This window comes from Oncorhynchus masou, unplaced genomic scaffold (assembly GCF_036934945.1).
Source record: "Oncorhynchus masou masou isolate Uvic2021 unplaced genomic scaffold, UVic_Omas_1.1 unplaced_scaffold_3654, whole genome shotgun sequence".
NCBI lineage: Eukaryota > Metazoa > Chordata > Actinopteri > Salmoniformes > Salmonidae > Oncorhynchus > Oncorhynchus masou.
Genome location: NW_027010057.1, coordinates 9,924 through 35,903, shown reverse-complemented (window position 1 = coordinate 35,903; position 25,980 = coordinate 9,924). Strand labels below are relative to the sequence as shown.

The window sequence follows — 25,980 nt, the reverse complement described above, 5'->3', positions numbered from 1 at the left end:
GATGAAGGATTACACACTTTGTAGGTAAGCAATAATAGCTTCCATAAGGCATTTCTACCATTGCTTAATGTAGGAATAATATAAAATGGACATCCATTATCTCAAAATAAAATGAGCGTTATGAATGAATGAAATGAAAGGAATCAACCATTGGTTCCTTGTCCCCTCCCCATATCTCAGTTTGTATATGTCCTGCACATTCCCCCCCCATATCTCAGGTTGTATATGCCCACATTCCCCCATATCTCAGTTTGTATATGTCCTGCACATTCCCCTCCCCCCATATCTCAGTTTGTATATGTCCTGCACATTCTCCCCTCCCCCATATCTCAGTTTGTATATGCCCTGCACATTCTCCCTCCCCCCATATCTCAGTTTGTATATGTCCTGCACATTCCCCTCCCCCATATCTCAGTTTGTATATGCCCTGCACATTCCCTCCCCCATATCTCAGTTTGTATATGCCCTGCACATTCCCCCCCATATCTCAGTTTGTATATGCCCTGCACATTCCCTCCCCCATATCTCAGTTTGTATATGTCCTGCACATTCCCCTCCCCCATATCTCAGTTTGTATATGTCCTGCACATTCCCCTCCCCATATCTCAGTTTGTATATGCCTGCACATTCCCCTCCCCATATCTCAGTTTGTATATGTCCTGCACCTCCCCCATTCCTCCATTCCATATCTCAGTTTGTATATGTCCTGCACATTCCCTCCCCCCATATCTCAGTTTGTATATGTCCTGCACATTCCCCCCCCATATCTCAGTTTGTATATGTCCTGCACATTCCCCTCCCCCATATCTCAGTTTGTATATGTCCTGCACATTCTCAGTTTGTATATGTCCTCCCCCTCCCCATATCTCAGTTTGTATATGTCCCTGCACATATCTCAGTTTGTATATGCCCTGACCCCCCCCCATATCTCAGTTTGTATATGTCCTGCACATTCCCATATCTCCCCCATATCTCAGTTTGTATATGCCCTGCACATTCCCTCCCCCCCCATATCTCAGTTTGTATTCCCCCCCATATCTCAGTCCCTGCACATTCCCCCCCCATATCTCAGTTTGTATATGCCCTGCACATTCCCCCTCCCCCATATCTCAGTTTGTATATGCCCTGCACATTCTCCTCCCCATATCTCAGTTTGTATATGTCCTGCACATTCCCCCATATCTCAGTTTGTATATGCCCTGCACATTCCCCCATATCTCAGTTTGTATATGTCCCTGCACATTCCCCTCCCCCATATCTCAGTTTGTATATGCCCTGCACATTCTCCTCCCCCATATCTCAATTTGTGCCAAATCTGTGAGACATTTTTGAGAAATTTACATGCCAAGTATAAACCATATATTGTGTTCCCTACAGGTGATAGAAAAGAGCAGAAACACTGAACCTGTCCGTTCAGACCCCAGTCCTACCTACCTACAGGTTATGGCAAATATGTTGTTTTAGTATTTCTCCAGGAGCCCCAAACTTCTATGTCAAAGATAATAAAACAAAAGCACTATAGTAAATACTACAGTCGTCTGCAAAAACACCACAGTAAATACTACAGTATACTACAGTCCACAAAAACACTACAGTAAATACTACAGTATACTACAGTCCACAAAAACACTACAGTAAATTCTACAGTATACTACAGTCCACAAAAACACTACAGTAAATTCTACAGTATACTACAGTCCACAAAAACACTACAGTAAATTCTACAGTATACTACAGTCCACAAAAACACTACAGTAAATACTAGAGTATACTACAGTCCACAAAAACACTATAGTATATACTATTTATTTTACTGCAGTATTTATATAGTAAACTGTATATACTACTACTAATAATACTAAGCAACAAGGCATGAGGAGGTTTGGTATATGGTTAATAAACCACGGCTCTGTGCTGTTCTAATGCATGACAATGCGGAGTGCCTGGGCACATCCCTTAGCCATGGTATATTGGCCATATATACCACAAACCACAAGGTGCCTTATTGCTATTATAAACTGGCTAACAACGTAATTAGAGCAGTAAAAATAAATGTTTTGTCATCCACCTGGTATACGGTCTGATATAACACAGCTGTCGGCCAATCAGCAATCAGGGCTCAAACCACCCAGTTTATACTACAGTATTTTTTTCATGTGGATCTCCAAAGACATATTTGGCAGAATATTTTGTGATTTACCTCAGCCAGAGTAGCTGAGCGTGTTGATTATTGAATCAGTAGGCCTGTTTATCTCTTGTTTGTGTCCATACTGTAATGACAGTAATGTGGTAAACAAAGAATGTCAAATCCCAAACCACCCAACATCACCATAGCTCCTTCTTTGAGAGGTGTTAATTTATGGTTTGCTGCCAGCACTGTAGGCTACGATTAAACATAGTTTCACAGTGGTCCAAAATTCCTGAAGAAATAGAGGGAATTCTTAAATATTTCTGTGAGAGGAACACCCTCTCATAGCAACAGGGAGGTGGTGTATTTACTAAATGAAAGAACACATGTATTTTGGTTCATAGGTTGTGTAAGATCATCTCTCCAGGAGTGTTATTATAGACCAGGAACATGTTGTTATCCCCAAAGACTGTGACTCAGTTGTTCCTTTCTGATGGTTTTTTCTGAACTCAACATCTTCCATGTTGTTCATCTGAGGCTCCTCTGTATGACGTTTTTGTGGAGCTATGAGCCAGATTCATCTCAATGTTTTCAGCTGTCTTATGTGCATATCTATCTTGTAGGACATTCCTTGGCTGCTCTGCCAGCTTGGTTGTGGTTTTGGAAGAACCCTCAGTTCCAGAGGAGGCTGGTGTGAGGAGCTATAGGAGCACGGGCTCATTGTAATGGCTGGAATGGATTAAATGGAACCGTGTCAAATATATGGAAACCACATGTTTGACTCTGGTACATTGATTCCATCCCAGCCACTACACTGAGCCCGTCTTTCCTATAGCTCCCACTACCAGTCTCCACTGCTTAGTTATATGTCTCCATTGTAGAAAAGAAGAAAGGAAAGAAGGGCAGTAAGAAGAAGAAGAAGAAAGAGAAGGATCTGACAGCCGACAGGTCAGTGTCTGATAATATCAGTCTGCCATATGGAGCAGATGATTGGTTGGCAGAGGGCAGGAGTATGATGTCATGGAGTGACCACCACTCCAATAGGCCTGGTTAATGATTAGTGTGTTTGTGACCTGCTCCCGCGCCCTCAGTTTAACACCATCTTTCTCTCTCTCTCCCTCTCACCCGACTTACCATTCTCTCTCTCCCTCTCTCTCTCCTTTCCTTTCTCTACTTCATGTTTATCTCTCACTTTCATTGCCCTTTTCTCTCACTCTGTCTGTCCCTCCACAATCTCTCTCTGTGTCTGTGTCTTACTCTCTCTCCCTCTTTCTCTCTCCCTCCTCTCTCTGTCTGTCTCTCTCTCTCTCTGTGTCTTACTCGCTCTCCCTCCCTCCTCTCTCTGTAACTCTCTCTGTGTCTCTCTGTAACTCTCTCTCTCTCTCTCTCTCTCTCTCTTTGTGTCTCTCTGTAACTCTCTCTCTCTTTCTCTCTCTCTCTCTCTGTCTGTCTCTGTCTCTCTCTAGAACCCTTGAGTCTCTGTATGAAGAGCTGGTGCTGGAGGGCTTCTTGATTAGACCCTTGAACATCAAGCTCTCTGAGTACATTGGTACGGTACTGACATCTCACACACACATGCATACAGCGCGGAAAACTATTCAGACCCAATTTTTCACATTTTGTTACCTTTTTTCCCCCTCATCAATCTACATACAATAGCCCATAATGACAAAGCAAAACAGGTTTTTAGAAATGATTGCAGATGTATTAAAAAAATGAATAAAACTGAAATATCACATTTACATAACTATTCAGACCCTTTACTCAGTACTTTGTTGAAGCACCGTAGCACCGTCAGTGATTACAGTCTCAAGTCTTCTTGGCACACCTGTATTTGGAGAGTTTCTCCCATTCTTCTCTGCAAATACTCTCAAGCTCAGTCAGGTTGGATGGGGAGCGTCGCTGCACAGCTATTTTCAGGTCTCTCCAGAGATGTTTGATTGGGTTCAAGACCCGCTCTGGCTAACCTCTATCAAAATAAAAAGATGGCCACTTCTGTGCAAGAACATTCAGAGACTTACCTTATAGTCCTGCCCCATCCACAGCTCAATCCAAACTGCCATTCTCCTTTTGTGGGCTTGTTAACTTTGCTGTGTTCTTAGGCTGCCCGCGGTCGTTGTCCTGTTGGAAGGTGAACCTTTGCCCCAGTCTTAGGTCCTGAGCGCTCTGGAGCAGGTTTTCATCATGGATCTCTCTGATCTCTATCTTATCAAGGATCGCTCCGTTCTTCTTTCCCTCGATCCTGACTAGTCTCCCAGTCCCTGCCGCTGAAAAACATCCACACAGCATGATGCTGCCACCACCATGCTTCACCGTAAGGATGTTATCAGGTTTCCTCCAGACGTGATGCTTGGCATTCAGGTTTCATCAGACCAAAGAATCTTGTTTCTCATGGTCTGAGAGTCTTTAGGTGCCTTTGGAAAACTTCAAGCAGGCTGTCATGTGCCTTTTACTGAGGAGTGGCTTCCGTCTGGCCACTCTACCATAAAGGCATGAATGGTGGAGTGCTGCAGAGATGGGAGAACCTTCCAGAAAGACAACCATCTCCAAAGAGGAACTCTGGCCCTTCTCCCCTGATTGCTGAGTTTGGCTGGACGGCCAGCTCCAGGAATAGGCTTGGTGATTCCATTTTTTTTCCATTTAAGATTGATGGAGGCCACTGTGTTCTTGGGGATCTTCAATGATAAAAACATGTTTTGGTACCCTTCCCCAGATCTGTGCCTCAACACAATCCTTTCTCAGAGCTCTGCAGACATTTCCTTCAACCTCATGGCTTGGTTTTTGCTCTGACATGCACTGTCAACTGTGGGACCTTATATAGACAGGTGTGTGCCTTTCCAAAACATGTCCAATCAATTGAATTTACCACAGGTGGACTCCAATCAAGTTGTAGAAACATCTGAAGGAGGATCAATGGAAACAGGATGCACCTGAGCTCAACTTTGAGTCTCCTAGTAAAGTGTTCGAATACTTATGTAAATAAGGTATTTCTGTTATGTATTTCATATACATTTTCCAAAAATGTCTAAAAACCTGTTTTTGCTTTGTATTTATGGGGTATTGTGTGTATATATACATTTTAGAATAAGGCTGTAACGTATCAAAATGTGGAAGAAGTCAAGGGGTCTGAATACTTTCCCAATGCGCTGTACATATAAAATGTTGGTGACTTAGGTCTGGCTTCAGTCAATTGATAATCCTTAGTCACAGCTATATGAATGTTCATGCATACGTGTGTGTCTGTGTACTTTGGTGTGTGTGTCTACTTGCTTTGGTGTGTGTGTCTGTGTACTTTGGTGTGTGTATGTCTACTTGCTTTGGTGTCTGTGTAGGTGTGTGTCTACATGCTTTGGTGTGTGTGTACTTGCTGCTTGGTGTGTGTCTACATGCTTTGGTGTGTGTCTACATGCTTAGTGTGTGTGTCTACATGCTTTGGTGTGTGTGTCTACATGCTTTGGTGTGTGTGTCTACATGCTTTGGTGTGTGTGTCTACTTTTTTTTTAACCTTTGGTTAACTAGTCAAGTCAGTTAACTAGAACAAATTTTATTTGTCTGACGGCCTAGGTGTGTGTGTCTAACTGCCTTGTTCAGTGTGTCAGAACGACAGATTTTGTACTTTGTCAGCTCGGGGTGTTGTGTCTTGCAACCTTTGGTGTGTGTGTCTGCGTCCAATGCTGTAACTGCGTGCTTTGGTGTACACTGCCGCTTTGGTGTGTGTGTCTGCTGTTTTTTGGTGTGTGTGTCTCTGTGGTGTGTTTGTCTGTGGTGTGTGTGTCTGTGTACTTTGGTGTGTGTGTGTGTCTGCATGCTTTGGTGTGTGTGTGTCTGCATGTTTTGGTGTGTGTGTCTGCATGCTTTGGTGTGTGTGTCTGCATGCTTTGGTGTGTGTGTGTCTGCATGCTTTGGTGTGTGTGTGTCTGCATGCTTTGGTGTGTGTGTGTATGTCGTGCTTTGGTGTGTGTGTCTGCGTGCTTTGGTGTGTGTGTCTGCGTGCTTTGGTGTGTGTATGAAAAGGTGTGTTTGCTCACGAGTGTCTAGTAGGGCCAGCTGGATATCAGACAGGGAGCCTGCCTCATCTCCACAGGGATTTATGACTCAATATCCCACTCTGTGCCTCATTCCCTCCCTGCCTCCCGCCCTAGATGTCTCGCTGCGGCCATGTTGCAATAAGGGTCAGGATGACACCACACTCTATCATGTTGAACAGACAGACACACACGCCTGGCTCCCCAAAACCAGTTACTGTTGGTTTCAATTATATCCACATACAGTGCCTTTGATGTTGGGAGGAGTTTGGAATGGTTGAGGAGGAGAGTCCGGCAAGGGGGACAGAGAAATAGATGTTGATGTCTTGTCTATGATAGTGGCCGAAATATACCTTCCCTTATTTCAGTTCCAGACACAGTATAGCTCGATGCCTTGATGCCTAGAGGCTCCTGAAATACAGCCAATTAATGTCTAAGTTGCATTAGTACAGGTTTCTGCTGAGTTGATTTATGTCTGAAGATATGCATCAGCCAATGTACAAAGAGCAAATTCCATACCTCAAAGACTATTGTCTGATGGATGTCTGACTTCTCTCCCTCCCCCTTCCCCCTTCTCTCTCTCTCTCTCTACCTCCCTCCCTCCCTCCCTCGTCTCTCCCTCCCCCATCCCTCCCTCGTCTCTCCCTCCCCCTCCCTCCCTACCTCCCTCGTCTCTCCCTCCCTCCCTCCCTCCCTCGTCTCTCCCTCCCCTCCCTCCCTCCCTCGTCTCTCCCTCCCCATCCCTCTCCCCCGTCCCTCCCTCCCCTCCCTCCCTCCCTCGTCTCTCCCACCCCTTCCCCCCTCGTCTCTCCCTCCCCCATCCCTCCCCCTCCCTCTCCCTCCCCCTCTCTCTCTACCTCCCTCCCTCCCCCTCCCTCCCTCGTCTCTCCCTCCCCCTCCCTCCCTCTCTCTCCCCCTCTCTCCCTCGTCTCTCCCCCTCCCTCCCTCCCTCCTCCCTCCAGGTGAGTTCAGCTACCTGGGTACGACCCTGCGCCAGGCAGACATTGAGCCCATGCCCTCTCTGTCAGACGTCAGACAGCTCATTGCCCTTTATGGGATCCTGCCTCTGGGTGAGTGAGAGAGAGCCCAACCCATCCACTCATCAGTGTGACTGTGATCACATCACCCCACAACCTGGCTAGTCTGATTCATACTTATTGTACTTGCAACACGCACGCACGCACGCACACACACACACACACATGCACATGCACACGCACACGCACACTCACACTCACGCACACGCACACACACACACCTTACATACTACACAGTATAACATTACTCACTAATATCTGGATGTGTGAGCTAGATCAGTTCTTTAAAGCCACCTTCCTTTGATGCCATGTGGCCCATGATAACAGTTCGGGTTCATTCGTGATGTCTGTATGAAAGTCAGTTCAGGACTGCTTCCCTATGAAGCACTTTAACTGCGAGGATAGGTACAAGAAATTGACCATGACCACCTCATAATCCACCTCACTCCCTGCCCATGTCTCCCTGCTTTAGCAGGATTAAGGGGGGGCTTTGATCCTTCAGCCACTCTCTCCTGGCTGATCTTTTCTGTCACTGTCTCTGCCACCACTATGCTACAGCTGCAGAACACAGGGGAGTCGGGTAACAGTGGTCCAGAACCCAGAATAGAATAGAACAGCACAGAGAATAACATAGAATACTAGATGAAAGTAGAACTGAATAGAACAGAATAGAACAGAAATACAGAACAAATACAGAACAGAAATAGAATAGAATATTCCACACCACGAGATCATCTAGAAGCAGCTAGTGGGCTGAAGCTAATCCAGGGATCCTAATAGAATACAGCTCACTGAAGTTCACCCCAACCCTGAAGGGACGTGATCTTTCTCCCCAACACGTCTCATGTCACCTGGCGTTAAGACCCATTTCCATCCCATCCCCCTACACCAGCGTCGTGACCCCAGACGTAGCTCCCGAAGAGGGGAGGGTTACTGAACAAACAGGCCACCCACCCTGGAGAAGAAGATGGTGTCTTTCAGCACCTCAGACCTAATCAAAGGCAATATGACGACCAGAGGCCTGGATGGGCTGGGTGGGTCCATGTCATCATCCACCACCATCATCACACCACCCCTCCACCGCCACCCCCCCCACCACCATCACTATTATCATCACCTGCAAGCACCCCTACCATCACCACCACCACCACTCCACCCACTAAAACCACTACCATCCCCCCCCACCACCATCACTATTATCATCACCAACACTACCACCACCCACCACCACTACACCACCCATACCATCACCACCACCACCACTACCATCACCACCACTAAAACCACTACCATCACTACCATCCACCCCCACCATCTCATCACTATTATCATCACCAACACACTACCATTCACATTTACCACTTTACTACCACCATCACTCCACCATTCACCGCCACCACCACCACCACCATACCACTACTACCACCACCACCACTACCATCATTACTACCACAACCACCATCACCTTCTACCACTACACCACCACCACTACCATCACTACTAACCACCTCACCACCACTACCATCACCACCACCACCACCACAACCACCATCACACTACCATCATCATCACACCACTAAACTACATATCACCACCACCTCTACCATCACCACTGCTAAGGATTACCACCACCACCAACAACTTTATCCTATCCACTAGGTCACCACCACCACTACCATCACCACTACTATTCCACCACTACCACTATCACCAGACCATCACACCACCACCATCATCACTACCACCACCACCAACACTACCACTACTACCACCTCCACCATGGTGACCACTTCACCACCATCTACTGTACCACCACTACCACCACCACCTCTACCATTCCCACCACCACTTTGTCACCTCCACCATTCACCACTACCACCTCTACCACCACCACAATTACTACCACCACTCACCACCATCACCACCACCTCCCACCACCACCACCACCTCTACCATCACCACCACCATCATCATCCTCACTACCACCACCACCATCACCACCACCACCTCACCATCCACCCATCCTCTACCACCTCCCATCCACCACCACCATCACCTCCATCACTACCACCACCATCTACCACACCACCACCACCACCACCACCATCACCACAACTACCATTACCACCCACCACTACCATCACTACCACCACCACCCTCACCACCACTACCATCACCACCACCACCACCACCACCATCACCATCTACCATACCACCACCATACCACCTCCACATCACCACCACCACCACCACCACCATCACCGCCACTACAATCACCGCCACTACCACTACCACTACCATCACCACCACCACCACCACTACCATCACCACCACTACCATCACCACCGCCACTACCACCACCACCACCACTACCACAACCATCACCACCACTACCACTACCATCACCACCACCACCGCCACTACCATCACCGCCACTACCATCACCACCACCACCACTACCATCACCACCACCACCACCACCACATCACCACTACCATCACCACCACTACCACCACCACCACCATACCACCACCACCACCACCACTACCATCATCACACCACCACCACCACTACCACTACCATCACCACCACCACCACCACTACCACCACCACCACCACCACCACCATCACCACCACCATCGTCACATACTACAGTTTATTTATACCTGCACTGTGTACACACAACACTGCCTAAGCTTCCACCTCTTTTTATGAAATGAATCACAACAGGACATTGTTTTGTTTTGTTGTTCCCGAACTTTATTGTCATTCTCACCAAGAGTTGGCTCAGTTTCCACCACTCTGTGATGATTCAGAGATTCCTTAGAGACTGGTTTGGTTTTCTGAAGTATATTGTATATTGGAGGGAGGCTGGCTAGATCACCTTGGTAGAGAGATATCTCTGTGTGCTCCCTTTGTTAGCGGTTCACAGCCAATTATCCAGACGGGCTGCTATCTCATTCTCAGTGGTGTCTGTTATTTTCACAAGAAAGTGACAACATTTGAACATGATAGCGTTCCTTCTTTTAACCTGTGTTTGACCTTATTGTTCAAGCTTCTACATTTCCTTTCCTATGGAAAAGGACAAGTGCACGTTGCACTAGTCAATTGATCAGCTAATCTGTCCCAGATGGGTTAGAGGCAGGAAGGAGATCATCATTAGACCTTAATGGGAGGAGTAGTCTTCTAATCAGTGCTCATAGTGTACCTAATGAACTAACACTGTGACCTGATCTAACAGAGAGTGAACTGACCCTATAAACAGCCTGCAGCATAGAGAGAGAGAGAGAACAGAGGCCAGAGCCTGTTGCCAGCTATTGTAGTTTTAATGAGTTCCGGTCAGAGCAGCAGGAGCGGGACTTCTTGGCTGGACCTACCCCAGGGACAGGAGGGGATTCCTGGGGATAAGGGTTACACGGTTGCACCTGCTCTGGGTCTCTGGGTCTAGAGGTTAATGGACATTGTTGTGATTGGATGTGTTTACTCACGTTCTGTGTCCTGGCCCTCTGGCCTCTGTCCAGCCTGGACTTTTAATCACGGTTAGTATCAGAGAGCACACAATGCTGCACCTCAGCCCAGCCTCACTGTAACCTCACCGCAACCTCAGCCCAGCTCACTGCAGCCTCACTGTAGCCTCAGCACACCCTCACCCCAGCCTCAGCCCACCCTCAGCCTCCCCCTCACCCCAGCCTCAGCCCACCCTCACCCCAGCCTCAGCCCACCCTCAGTCAGCCTCACCCAGGCTCATCCCAGCCTCAGCCCCAGTCCAGCCTAACCCCAGTCTCATCCCAGCCTCAGCCCCAGCCCAGCCTAACCCCAGTCTCATCCCAGCCTCAGCCCCAGCCCAGCCTAACCCCAGTCTCATCCCAGCCTCATCCCAGCCTAACCCCAGTATCATCCCAGCCTCATCCCAGCCCAGCCTAACCCCAGTCTCATCCCAGCCTAACCCCAGTCTCATCCCAGCCTCAGCCCCAGCCCAGCCTAACCCCAGACTCATCCCAGCCTCATCCCAGCCTAACCCCAGTATCATCCCAGCCTCATCCCAGCCCCCAGCCTAACCCCAGACTCATCCCAGCCTCATCCCAGCCTAACCCCAGTATCATCCCAGCCTCATCCCAGCCCAGCCTAACCCCAGTATCATCCCAGCCTCATCCCAGCCCAGCCTAACCCCAGCCTAACCCCAGCCTCAGCCCCAGCCCAGCCTAACCCCAGTCTCCTGGCCTCATCCCAGCCCAGCCTAACCCCAGTATCATCCCAGCCTCATCCCAGCCCAGCCTAACCCCAGTATCATCCCAGCCTCATCCCAGCCCAGCCTAACCCCAGCCTAACCCCAGCCCCAGCCCAGCCTAACCCAGCCTCATCCCAGCCTCAGCCCCAGCCCAGCCTAACCCCAGTCTCATCCCAGCCTCAGCCCCAGCCCAGCCTAACCCCAGTCTCATCCCAGCCTCAGCCCCAGCCTCAGCCTAACCCCAGTCTCATCCCAGCCTCAGCCCCAGCCCAGCCTAACCCCAGTCTCATCCAGCTGGGTAATTCAACTATTGTTTCCTGTGGTAGGAGGTTAACCTGGCTGAATCAGTTAATACCAGATAAGCAGCAGTGCTGCTGCTGAGGCCCTCAGAGACCTCACAGGGGCTACAAACACCTATAGTGACCGTACGGCTCTGTTCATTCCGCATGGCAGAAGTTCAGCTTCATGCTGTGATTGAAATTGAAAGACAATGTCCCCGCTTTAGACTGCATTCACCATAAACGCTGCATCTGTCGTCTCAATGGGAAATGACCTTCACATCTCTATCTGGAATCTGTAACACTTCAGCTTTCCAGACTGAATGGAGCCCTTAGTCTCACAGGTTCATGGTTACTGCTGTGTTGTCCTACTGCTAGTGTATTCACAGCTTGGCTCAGTGCAGACTGGAGGTTACATTATACAGTCCTTTCCTGGTCCAGCCCAGTTGCCATCAATGGTAAGAATTACTACCACCTAACCATCACCCTCTATATGTTATTATCCTCTCTCTCTCTCTCTCTCGCTCGCTCGCTCTCTCTCTCTCCCTCTCTCCCTCCCTCTCTCCTCCCTCTCTCCCTCCCCTCTCCCCCTCTCCTCCCTCCTCCCCTCTCTCTCCCCCCTCTCTCCCCTCTCCCTCCCCCTTCCTCTCTCCCTCTCTCTCCCCTCTCTCCCTCTCCCCCTCTCCTCCCTCCCTCCCAGGTTCCCAGTCCGTCCATCAGAAGGCTCCCCTGATGAAGACTCTGCTGCTGGCTGGTCCTGGAGGCGTAGGGAAGAGGATGCTGGTCCATGCTCTGTGCACTGAGACCGGGGCCAACCTCTTCAACCTGTCCCCCAGAAACCTGGCTGGGAAGTACCCTGGCAGGAGCTGCCTCCAGTACCTACTGCACATGGTCTTCAAGGTTTTTGTCAATCTGCTACTGTACATAGTGAGGAAGGCAGCAAAATGGTGCCATGTACGAGGGTAGAGGTCATTGTCTGGTTTGATTCAGATAGTATATGCACACATACTGTATGCCCCACAAAAACACTTTGGCAGTGTACATGATTAGGTATCAGTGTTGTGAATGAAATGCCTGCTGGTGAAGTCAGGAATAAGCTGCACTATGAGCTGCTCTATGTGTTGCTCTGTCAGAGAGAGACGTGGAGGGAGAGAGAGGGGGCGGGGGGAGAGAGAGAAGGGGGGGGGGAGAGAGATGGGGCGGGGGAGAGAGAGAAGGGGCGGGGGGGAAAGAGAGTGGGCGGGGGGGAGAGAGAGAAGGGGGTGGGGGAAAGAGAGGGGGCGGGGGGGAGAGAGAGAGGGGGCGGGAAGGAGAGGGGGAGAGAGAGAGGGGGCGGGGGGGAGAGAGAGAAGGGGCGGGGGAGAGAGAGAGGGGGCGGGGGATAGAGAGATATTTGTCTTGCTTGGACACCTCTCTATGCAGCTGTCTTGAGAGGCAAACAAGTCAGGAGCCCATAGCCACTAGCGACATTGTTCTGAATCTCGCCTGTCAGCACCTCATTGGTCGGCACCCTCTCTAAGTGCATTCTGGGATCAGGAGCGTGTCCTGACAGCACTTCCTGCTTGCTGAGACAGTGTTGGTTTCTAAAAGGCTTGTAACATTTGGGTGTGGCTGCCTCCCTCACCCCAAGTTGTTTTTGTCAATGCCAGCCATGGAAACACTGCAAGTTCACAATACTGTTTCTCCATAAGCCTGTGGTGTCATTAACTACAGACTTACTAGCTCTCCCCTATGGGACATAAGGCAACAATGAGCTCCTTCCAACACTCATGGTCCTTGGCCACGTGTTGTGCCTCGTGATACGAGATGTTCATCTTGGCCTGCTCCTCCGTCACAGTTCTGCACCAGGAATTATTCTTCTCCCTGGTAGAGTCCACCTTTTTGGGATAAGGGTTATGGTTAGGGTTATGTTTATGGTTAGGGTTATGGTTAGGGTTATGTTTATGGTTAGGGTTATGGTTAGGGCCAGGGTTATGGCTAGGGTTATGGTTAGGGTTATGATTAGGGTTAGGGTTATGGTTAGGGCCAGGGTTATGGCTAGGGTTATGGTTAGGGTTATGATTAGGGTTAGGGTTATGGTTAGGGCCAGGGTTATGGCTAGGGTTATGGTTAGGTTATGTTTATGGTTAGGGTTATGGTTAGGGCCAGGGTTATGGCTAGGGTTATGGTTAGGGCTAGGGTTATGGTTAGGTTATGTTTATGGTTAGGGTTATGGTTAGGGCCAGGGTTATGGCTAGGGTTATGGTTAGGGCTAGGGTTATGGTTAGGTTATGTTTATGGTTAGGGTTATGGTTAGGGCCAGGGTTATGGCTAGGGTTATGGTTAGGGCTAGGGTTATGGTTAGGGTTATGTTTATGGTTAGGGTTATGGTTAGGGCCAGGGTTATGGCTAGGGTTATGGTTAGGGCTAGGGTTATGGTTAGGGTTATGTTTATGGTTAGGGTTATGGTTAGGGCCAGGGTTATGGCTAGGGTTATGGTTAGGGCTAGGGTTATGGTTAGGGTTATGTTTATGGTTAGGGTTATGGTTAGGGCCAGGGTTATGGCTAGGGTTATGGTTAGGGCTAGGGTTATGGTTAGGGTTATGTTTATGGTTAGGGTTATGGTTAGGGCCAGGGTTATGGCTAGGGTTATGGTTAGGGCTAGGTTATGGTTAGGGTTATGTTTATGGTTAGGGTTATGATTAGGGCTAGGGTTATGATTAGGGCCAGGGTTATGATTAGGGCTAGGGTTATGATTAGGGCCAGGGTTATGATTAGGGCTAGGGTTATGATTAGGGCTAGGGTTATGGTTAGGGTTATGTTTATGGTTAGGGTTATGATTAGGGCTAGGGTTATGGTTATGGTTTGGGCTAGGTTAGGGCCAGGGTTAGGGTTATGGTTAGGTTTAGGGTTATGGTTATGTTTATGGTTAGGGTTATGATTAGGGCTAGGGTTATGGTTAGGGTTATGGTTAGGGTTATGATTAGGGCTAGGGTTATGGTTATGGTTAGGGCCAGGGTTAGGGTTATGGTTAGGGCCAGGGTTAGGTTATGGTTAGGTTTAGGGTTATGGTTAGGGTTAGGGTTATGGTTAGGGTTATGATTAGGGCTAGGGTTATGGTTAGGGTTAGGGCCAGGGTTATGATTAGGGCTAGGGTTATGGTTATGGTTTGGGCTAGGGTTAGGGCCAGGGTTATGGTTAGGTTTAGGGTTGTGGTTAGGGTTAGGGGGCCAGGGTTATGGTTTGGGTTATGGTTTGGGCTAGGGTTAGGTTTAGGGTTATGGTTATGGTTAGGGTTAGGGCCAGGGTTAGGGTTTGGGCTAGGGTTATGGTTATGGTTAGGGTTATTGTTAGGGTTAGGGTTAGGAGATGCACTGTAGTTTAAATGTTACTGATAGTCCAGTTAATGTATGACTTGTGCGCCTGGGTGTTATTTTGTTTGTGTGTTTGTGTGAGACTGATGTTTCTGCTGGTTAGACTGTTTGTTTTGTTGAGGTTACTAATCTTCCAGTATGGGAGAGAGTTGTTTGAACATTGGCCTTGATGTGTGAAATAAAGAGGTGTGTTTCTTTGTGTTGTTCTGCTGTGGCAGGTGGCTCGCCAGCTGCAGCCCTCTGTAATATGGATCGGAGATGCAGAGAAAACATTTTATAAGAAAGTCCCGAAGCTGGAGAAAGAGGTATGTTCTCTACACAACAGCAGCATATCTCAATACCACTGTTCATCTCGTTAACAAAAATAGTGAATAAAATGGCAATTAAAGAGACTATAACTGACTAAATAGACCCAGAAAAAACTGTAACTAAACAAAAAAGAAGAGACAAAATGTTCAATTCAATTCAATTCAAGGGCTTTATTGGCATGGGAAACATGTGTTAACATTGCCAAAGCAAGAAAGGTAGATAATATATAAAGTGAATATATAAAGTGAAATAAACAATAAAAATTAACAGTAAACATTACACATACAGAAATTATCTCTGTGACTAAAATCTGTTGGACTGAACAAGAGTTTTTAGACAGATTGAGAGCTTTTCAGTGATACGTACTGTTAATATTAGCAGAACAGATGCCCAGTCCAGTTCTGTTCATGAGTCTGGGCAGACAGGCTCCACTCCGGCTCTACCTCCGATCATACACATTGGGCAGGCGACTCTGTTGCTTCCTCGTAGCTAACCAGTCACCACCAGCCTTCTAGTTAGATACCACCCTTTGCCTGGTTAACAAACACAAGACGCTTTACAAAATGAAAAACAAAAGCAGCATTAAGTTTAATAGTAAAACAACAGTCTAGCTATGTTTTTCTCTCTCTTGATTATAGAAACACTTTTGAATTTGTAGTCTCGCTCAACACTCACACTTTCCCCACTGCATTTCATAGCCAGGTTCTGTCTCCGACTTCTAGCCAAGTCTCCCTCTTTTCCTCAGAGAAAATGGCTCTATTGTAGCCATTAGCTTTCAAAAGATATGACTCATAATACCAGCACTACATTTGTTGTCTTTCTGTCGTGGCGGGCCGTTCTACAACTAGGCTACTTGCGGACTCGATTGGGACTCGAGGTTAAGTGGATCGGCTACATCACTGGATGTAACAGTCATTAGCTCCCATTCAGAGTCATTAGCCCTCGTACTGTACTACTTCTGGACCTGAGTGTGTCGGTGGAACGATGATAACGATGACACCTCAGAGTGACGGAGGTGCAACACACTACTTTACCAATACTTTACATCTTGCTCTCTGTCTCCTCTCTGTCTCTCTCTCTGTCTCTCTCTCTGTCTCGCTCTCTGTCTCGCTCTCTGTCTCGCTCTCTGTCTCGCTCTCTGTCTCGCTCTCGGTCTCGCTCTCGGTCTCTCTCTCGGTCTCTCTCTCGGTCTCTCTCTGTCTCTCTCTGTCTCTCTCGCTCTCTGTCTCTCTCGTCTCTGTCTCTGTCTCGCTCTCTGTCTCTCTCGCTCTCTGTCTCTCTCTCTGTCTCGCTCTCTGTCTCGCTCGCTCTCTGTCTCGCTCTCTCGCTCTCTGTCTCTGTCTCGCTCTCTGTCTCGCTCTCGGTCTCTCTCTCTGTCTCTCTCTCGGTCTCTCTCTCGGTCTCTCTCTCTGTCTCGCTCTCTGTCTCTCTGTCTCTCTCTCTCTCTCTCTCTCTCTGTCTCTGTCTCGGTCTCTCTCTCGGTCTCTCTCGCTCTCTCTCGGTCTCTCTCTCTCTGTCTCTCGGTCTCTGTCTCTCTCTCTGTCTCTCTCTCTGTCTCTCTCTCTGTCAATTCAATTCAAGGGGCTTTATTGGCATGGGAAACATGTGTTAACATTGTCTCTCTCTCTCTCTCTGTCTCTCTCTCTGTCTCTCTCTCTGTCTCGCTCTCTGTCTCTCTCTGTCTCGCTCTCTGTCTCGCTCTCTGTCTCTCTCTCTGTCTCTCTCTCTGTCTCGCTCTCTGTCTCTGTCTCTCAGTCTCTCTCTCGGTCTCTCTCTCTCGGTCTCTGTCTCGGTCTCTGTCTCTCGTCTCTCTGGGGCTTTATTGGCATGGGAAACATGTGTTAACATTGTCTCTCTCTGTCTCTCTCTCTGTCTCTCTCTCTGTCTCTCTCTCTCTCTCTCTCTCTCTCTCTCTCTCTCTCTGTCTTTCTGTCTCTCTTTCTGTCTCTTGCTCTCTCAGACTCTCTTTGTCTCTGTCTCTGTCTCTCTCTGTCTATGTCTCTCTGTCTCTCTGTCTATGTCTCTTTCTGTCTCTCTTTCTGTCTCTCTGTGCTTGTGTGTGCCTGTTTGATGTGTACAGTGCATTCAGAAAGTATTCAGACCCCGGGACTTTTTCCACATTTTGTTACGTTACAGCCTTATTCTAAAATATATGTTTTTCCTCATCAATCTACACACAATACCCCATAATGACAAAGCAAAAACTGTTTTTTAGACATTTTGCTAATTTATTAAAGATAAAAACTGAAAAATGGCATTTACATAAGTATTCAGACCCTTTACTCAGTACTTTGTTGAAGCACCTTTGACAGTGATTACAGCCTCGAGTCCTCTTGGGTAGTACGCTACAAGCTTTGTACACCTGTATTTGGGGAGTTTCTCCCATTCTTCTCTGCTGATCCTCTCAAGCTCTGTCAGGTTGGATGGGGAGCATTGCTGCACAGCTATTTTCAGGTCTCTTCAGAGATGTTAGATTGGGCTCAAGTCCTGGCTCTGGCTGGGCCACTCAAGGACATTCATAGACTTGTCCCAAAGCCACTCCTGCATTTTCTTGGCTGTGTGCTTAGGGTTGTTGTCCTGTTGGAAGATAAACCTTCACCCCAGTCTGAGGTCCTGAGCGCTCTGGAGCAGGTGTCATCAAGGATCTCTGTACTCTGCTCCGTTCATCTTTCCCTCGATCCTGACTAGTCTCCCAATCGCTGCCACTGAAAAACATCCCCACAGCATGATGCTGCCACCACTATGCTTCACTGTAGGGATAGTGCCAGGTTTCCTCCTGACGTGATACTTGGCATTCAGGCCAAATAGTTCAATCTTGGTTTCATCAGACCTGAGAATGTTGTTTCTCATGGTCTGAGAGTCCTGTAGGTGCCTTTTGACAAACTCCAAGCAGGCTGTCATGTACCTTTTACTGAAGAGTGGCTTCCGCCTGGCCATTCTACTATAAAGGCCTGGTTGGTGGAGTGCTGCAGAGATGGTTGTCCTTCCGGAAGGTTCTCCCATCTCCACAGAGGAACTCTGGAGCTCTGTCAGAGTGACAATCGGGTTCTTGGTCACCTCCCTGACCAAGGCCCCTCTCCCTCGATTGCTCAGTTTGGGGATGAGTCTAGGAAGAGTCTTGGTGGTTCCAAACTTCTTCCATTTAGGAATGATGTTTTTGGGGACCTTCAATGCTGCAGACATTTTTTGGTACCCTTCCCCAGATCTGTGCCTTGACACAATCCTGTATCGTAGCTCTAGGGACAATTCCTTCAACCTCATGGCTTGGTTTTTGCTCTGACATATACTGTCAACTGTGGGACCTTATATAGACAGGTGTGTGCCTTTCCAAAACATGTCCAATCAATTGAATTTACCACAGGTGGACTCCAATCAAGTTGCACAAACATCTGAAGGATGATCAATGGAAACAGGATGCACCTGAGCTCAATTTTGAGTCTCATAGCAAAGGGTCTGAATACTTATAAATATAAGGCATTTCTGTTTTATGTTCGCTTTGTCGTTATGGGTGTTGTGTGTAGACTGGTGAGGAAAAACATTTATTTAATCTACTTTAGAACAAGGCTGTAACGTAACAAAATGTTGAAAAGGGGAAGGGGTCTGAATACTTTCTGAATGCTCTGTATGTAATATCTATGTAGGCTGAATGAAGAATTCATACGGACAGATAATTGTTATATATTCTTATATATGTGTGTTGGTAGGATAAGGCTATGTCTGTTTGGTCACATAGAAGTCAGTGATGTATGTTAAATATAGGTTAATGAGGCAATGCAAATGTGATGTGACTAAAATTAAAGGGTATTTAGTTGACTAAAATGGCTCACTGTTTTTGCCATTTTGACAATAACTAGACTAAATCATTATTGAATCGACAAACACTTGACTAAAACGTAATGATATTTTAGCCAAAATGACTAAGACGAGACTAAATGTAAAAAAGAGTCCAGTGATTAGCACTGCTCAATACCAGCCCTCGACACTCGACTCAACAAACCGGATGCCGTCTATCACAGTGTCATCCGTTTTGTCACCAAAGCCCCATATACTACCCACCATTGCGACCTGTACGCTCTCGTTGGTTGGCCCTCGCTTCATACTCGTTGCCAAACCCACTGGCTACAGGTTATCTACAAGTCTCTGCTAGGTAAAGCATGCCTTATCTCAGCTCACTGGTCACCATAGCAGCACACACTCGTAGCACGCGCTCCAGCAGGTATATCTCACTGGTCACCATAGCAGCACACACTCGTAGCACGCGCTCCAGCAGGTATATCTCACTGGTCACCATAGCAGCACCCACTCGTAGCACGCGCTCCAGCAGGTATATCTCACTGGTCACCATAGCAGCACCACTTAGCACGCGCTCCAGCAGGTATATCTCACTGGTCACCATAGCAGCACCCACTCGTAGCACGCGCTCCAGCAGGTATATCTCACTGGTCACCATAGCAGCACACACTCGTAGCACGCGCTCCAGCAGGTATATCTCACTGGTCACCATATCTCATTGGTCACCATAGCAGCACCACTCGTAGCACGCGCTCCCAGCAGGTATATCTCACTGGTCACCCCCAAAGCCAATTCCTCCTTTGGTTGTCTTTCCTTCCAGTTCTCTGCTGCCCATGACTGGAATGAACTGCAAAAATCCCTGAAGCTGGAGACTCATATCTCCCTCACTAACTTTAAGCACCAGCTGTCAGAGCAGTTTACAGATCACTGCACCTGTACATAGCCCATCTGTAAACAGCCCATCTATCTACCTACCTCATCCCCATACTGTATTTATTTATCTTTCTCCTTTGCACCCCAGTATCTCTACCTGCACATTCATCTTCTGCACATCTACCATTCCAGTGTTTAATTGGTATATTGTAATGACTTCGCCACCATGGCCTATTTATTTCCTTAACTTACCTCATTTGCACTCACTGTATATAGACTTTTTATTTTATTTTGTTCTACTGTATTATTGACTGTATGTTTTGTTTATTACATGTGTAACTCTGTGTTGTTGTATGTGTCAAATTTCTATGCTTTATCTTGGCGAGGTTGCAGTTGCAAATGAGAACTTGTTGTCAACTAGCCTACCTGGTTAAAGAAAGGTGAAATAAATAAAAATACTGCAGTGCACATTGACAAACAGTGTAATCAAGGGACTTGTTTTGACAAGAATATTTACATAGCAGATTGTCAAGTAACCTTCTCCATTATTGTATTGTTTGTGAATGAACTAAAGTGGGACTCACATCCATTGTTGGGTAACATGGGTTATATGAGATGACAGCTGTGAGCAGTTGAAAATGTGGACATCTTGAATTTACAAATAAGTTTATGCTGCCCTCATGTGGCCGGTCATAACTCTACCCCCTCTTCCTTGTTCTCCCTCTCCTCCCTCTCTCTCTCATATCCTTCTCCTCCTTCTCTCTCTATCTCCATACCCCTCTCCATCTCCATACCCTCTCTCCTCCTCTCTCTCTATCTCCATACCCCTCTCCATCTCCCTCTCTCTTCCCTCTCTCTATCTCCATACCCCTCTCCCTCTATCTCCATACCCCTCTCCTCCCTCTCTCTCTATCGCCATACCCCTCTCCTCCCTCTCTCTCTATCTCCATACCCCTCTCCTCCCTCTCTCTCTATACCCCTCTCCTCCCTCTCTCTATCTCCATACCCCTCTCTTACTCTCCCTCTATCTCCATACCCCCTCTCCTCTCTCCCTCTATCTCCATACCCCTCTCCATCTCCCTCTCCATCTCCCACTTCCTCTCCCTCCCTCTCTCTCTATCTCCATACCCCTCTCCTCTCTCCCTCTCTCTCCATACCCCTCTCCATCTCCCTCTCATCTCCTCACTTACTCTCCCCTCTCTCTATCCCTCTCCATCGCCCTCTCCTCTCTCTCTCCTCACTTCCTCTCTCTCCCTCTCTCTCCCTCTGTAGATGGAGCCTAAGCGTCTGAAGAAGGACCTAGTAAAGGTGCTGAAGTCTCTGAAGCCTGAGGATCGTGTTCTGGTCGTAGGGACGTCCCGGAGGCCCTTTGACGCAGACCTCAAGCCCTTCTGTAAAGTCTATAGGAAGATCATCCTCATCCCTAGACCTGACTATGCCTCCAGACTGGGTGGGTTATCTATAGTAGTCTATATTGGTTTATATTGGTTTATAGTGGTCTATAGTGGTCTGCATTGGTCTATATTGGTTTATATTGGTTTATAGTAGTCTATATTGGTTTATAGTGGTCTATATTGGTTTATAGTGGTCTATATTGGTTTATAGTGGTCTATATTGGTTTATATTAGTTTATAGTGGTTTATAGTGGTCTATAGTGGTCTATAGTGGTCTATATTTGTCCATATTGGTTTATAGTGGTCTATATTGGTCTATATTGGTTTATAGGAGTCTATAGTGGTCTATATTTGTTTATAGGAGTCTATAGTGGTCTATATTGGTTTATAGGGGTTTATTATATATTGGTTTATAGTTGTTTATAGTGATCTATAGTGGTTTATGTTGGTTTATAGTGGTCTATATTGGTTTATAGTGGTCTATATTGGTTTATAATTGTCCATAGCGGTTTATATTGGTTTATAGTAGTCTACAGTGGTCTATATTGGTTAATATTGGTTTATAGTGGTCTTTATTGGTTTATAGTAGTTTATAGTTGTCTATAGTGTCTATATTTGTCTATATTGGTTTATAGTAGTCTATATTTGTCTATATTGGTTTATAGTGGTTTATATTGTTTTATAGAGGTCTATAGTGGTCTATATTGGTTTATAGTGGTCTTTATAGTGGTCTATATTGGTTTATAGTGGTTTATAAGTGGTCTATAGTGGTTTATATTGGTTTATAGTGGTCTATATTGATTCATAGTTGTTTATAGTGATCTATAGTGTTTTATGCTGGTTTATATTGGTCTATATTGGTTTATAGTGGTCTATAGTGGGTTTATATATTGGTTTATATTGGTTTACAGTGGCCTATATGGGTTTATAGAGGTTTATAGTGGTCTATATTGTGGTTTATATTGGTTTATAGTGGTATATACTGGTCTATATTGGTTTATAGTGGTTTATATTGGTTTACAGTAGTTTCTAGTGGTTTATATTGGTTTATAGTGCTTTATAGTGGTCCATAGTGGTTTCTAGTGGTTTATAGTGATGTATAGTGGTTTATATTGGTTTATAGTAGTCTACAGTTGTCTATATCTAGGCCAACCTGTTGGCTATGGACAGACAGAATCTGTCCAGAATTTTATTCCCTAAAACCACCAGAAATGAGTTGACATGAAAAATACTGGTGGAATGAATTCATATGGCCCACCAGTAAACACATATCTTAAAAAAAAAAAATGTTGTATTCATTGCCTGCTTCTGGTTTGAACTCTAACCTTTCTATCCCTGTCTGTGATGTGTTCTCCAGTGCTGTGGAGGGAGCTGCTGCGTGGCGGCGGTGCTCGCCTCACCCCCAGCCTGGACCTCAGCTCCCTGGCCAAGGTGACAGACGGCTACACCCAGGGCCACATCCTGCAGGCTGTGAGGCAGGTGCTGACCCCTCGCAGGCTGGCCCAGCAGACTACCAGACCACTGACCGCTGAAGAGTTCATCCCTCCACTGGCCAGACAGGACCCCGTCTACAAAGAGGAGGAGGAGGCCTTTAAGGTTCAGTAGCATCAATCAATTAATCACCTTTGATTTGAATAAATATTTTTTTCCATATGTTTATCACCAAAGTGCTCAGGATAGCCTTACTCCCACAGAAATCAGAGGCAACAATTGGAAAGCTCCTATGTAGGAGGAAGGAAGGGGTTATTTTGCCATTATAACAGTTAAAATGGTCCTCTGTATCTCAGTAGGTGGTGCAGTAGATGGTGCTTGCATCTTAGGATAGTGGGTTTGATTCCCGGGACCACACACATGTAAAACAATAACATGTAAGTGGCTATGGTTAAAAGCATCTGCTAAATGGTAGATTATTATATTAAAACCTGGTTTTGCCTTTGTTGTGCTGATTGGTCTACATCTATTATCATAATCAGATATCAATTCAGTATTATTACTATTATCATTATTTTATTATGAATTCAGTATTATAATCCGATATGAATTCAGTATTATAATCCGATATCAATTCAGTAATATCAATTCAGTACTTTAATCCGATATCAATTCAGTATTACAATCAGATACAGATATCAATTATAATCCGATATCATTCAGATATCAATTCAGTATTACAATAATTCATTACAATCAGATATCAATTCGGTATTATAATCAGATATCAATTCAGTATTATAATCAGATCAATTCAGTATTATAATCCGATATGAATTCAGTATTATAATCCGATATCAATTCAGTATTATAATCAGATATGAATTCAGTATTATAATCAGATATCAATTCAGTATTATAATCATATATCAATTCAGTATTATAATCAGATATCAATTCAGTACTTTAATCATGTATGAATTCAGTATTATAATCATATATGAATTCAGTATTATCCAATGAGAGAGAGTGGTGCTCCAACAATCACCACATGAGGGTGCTGCGTTCCTACAGTTAGGAAGGAAATGCCACTGTATAACAGGTTTTACTTCCTCTGACCGTGGATTGAGGGCTGTGAATGTGTTTCAGATGTGGTACGGCAGGACACCTTTGGGTAAGAAGAGGGCACGGGCGGCCAAGGCCATCGAGGAGGAGGGAGAGTCGGGCAAGGACAAAGACAAGCGGGGCACTGGGAAGAAGACAGGGAAAGAAGAGAAAAGCAAGAAGAAAAATAAGTAAATGTCAGAGACAAGAGATAGATGTGGTCAACATTGGGGAGGTCTACAGATAGGAACTTTCAGGGGATGTGATTTACATTCCTCCTACTTAGATATGATGGACGATACATGTACTACCAGTCTAGGACTGTCAATGTCATGACAACAGTACAACGGTAACAGACGATCATGTTATGATCATAATGACAAAAGTAGCTGTTTATCTTGCATGAGACCAGATATAAAGTATGTGAAATAAATCATTGTTATCGCAGTGTAAATATTTAAGATGGGAATAAGTGTTCTTGATCATAGTCCAAATGGATCACAGCAGTATAGTTTCATGAGATTCTATTTAGGGGATGTTTATTTTCAGTCTCCGACTATTTTGACCATTAGAAGCTAATTAGCCTTGTTGATGAGCGCTGAGTTGTTTAAACTGGGGGCTCTGAGCTGCAGTGGGGGCGTACTGAGACTCACAACCCCCCCAAAATACACCCCGTCGCATCCGAGCCCCGGGCTCCCCTCTCTCCCCTGTCCTGAGACAAATCATCATTAACCATCCCCAGAACCACGAGACCGTGCAACGATGGAAGGATTCCTCTCAAATGTTAGCTGCTAACCGTAATGATGAAAAAACACAGCAACGGTGCCTTGTGTTTCCTGTCCGTCTTCCTTCTTCTTCTCTCTGCGTCTCTCTCTCTCTCTGTCTCTCTCCCGTCTCTCTCTCCGTCTCTCTCTCTCTCTCTCTGTCTCTCTCTCCATCTCTCTGTCTCAGTCTCTCTCTCCTCTCTCCTGTCTCTCTCTCTCCGTCTCTCTCTCTCTCCGTCTCTCTCTCTCTCCGTCTCTCTCTCTCTCAGTCTCTCTCTCTCTCCGTCTCTCTCTCTCTCCTTCTCGCTCTCTCTCCGTCTCTTCTGTGCCATAAGAGTCTGTTAATTAGCCTGTGTAATTGTCATTGTTGCCAGTTACAGCCAGGGGGCATCGGGCAGAGAGGCACTGTGCAATGTAGCAGCACCTTGTCCCAGGTCGCCCTGTGTTACTGTTTACACCCAGTTAGCGCTAACAAGCCAGCCTGCCCTGCCAAGCGGCTGACCCACTTCCCGGCTCCAGCAAGCCTCTACTAGCTCCCCAAGGACCAACTACCCCCTTCACTGGCCATCTTTAATCAAGTATTAGTCAATGGGAAACCAGATCCCCATTGTCCACCACAGCATAACCCTAACCATGCATCTGTACCCCTCTTGTCTTTTGGGTGTCTGGATCTACACACTCCACACACTCTCTTGTCCCTGTCTTTATTGTCATCCTCTACCTTCCCTTTCTGTCTGTCTTTCTCTCACTGTCACATCCCATCGCTCTCTCATTTTCTCTCTTTATCTCTCTCTTCTTCTTCTCCGTCCCATCTCTCCTCCTGCCAGGTGGGTTTACAGAGCGTGACAAACACTGTCACCTTTCCTGCTCCTTGTAGCTGAAACCAACATCTAATTGAATTATTCCTGTGTGTGGACCACCGCCTTCTCACCCAAGAAAAGGCCCTTAAGCAGTCTCTTATGTGACGGCGAAGCTGTTTCTTACTCCAGTGGTGTCCCCTTTGGGATCTATTTACCGTAGTATGACTGAGGTGAACCACGACGTGCATTTATCCAGAATAACACATTCACAATGTCTTAATGCACAGATAATTAGCAAATGCGGAAAGACAGCATTGTATTTGGTTAATTGCTCACAGTGTGATGGTTACTAGCGTTGTTATCAGCTGATCTGTATCTCAGACAGACTTTTTATTTTGATTTTGCCCATCTTCTCCTCCTTCATGCTTCATTTCTTAATTTCCATAAGACTGGATTTCTCTCCG

At 46.4% G+C, this 25,980-nt stretch overlaps 1 protein-coding gene across 1 annotated transcript; it reads left to right on the top strand.

The window, feature by feature from the left end:
* Positions 1 to 3,009: 3,009 nt before the first annotated feature.
* On the top strand, positions 3,010 to 24,385 carry LOC135534610 (dynein regulatory complex protein 11-like; the record flags this gene model as incomplete). The annotated part of the gene is made up of 8 exons (XM_064961546.1): positions 3,010 to 3,076; positions 3,595 to 3,677; positions 7,116 to 7,223; positions 12,397 to 12,596; positions 15,268 to 15,354; positions 21,296 to 21,473; positions 22,775 to 23,013; positions 23,998 to 24,385. Coding segments are annotated over 8 exons (1,112 nt in total), but the record flags the coding sequence as incomplete, so codon positions are not given.
* Between the last annotated feature and the right edge of the window lie 1,595 nt (positions 24,386 to 25,980).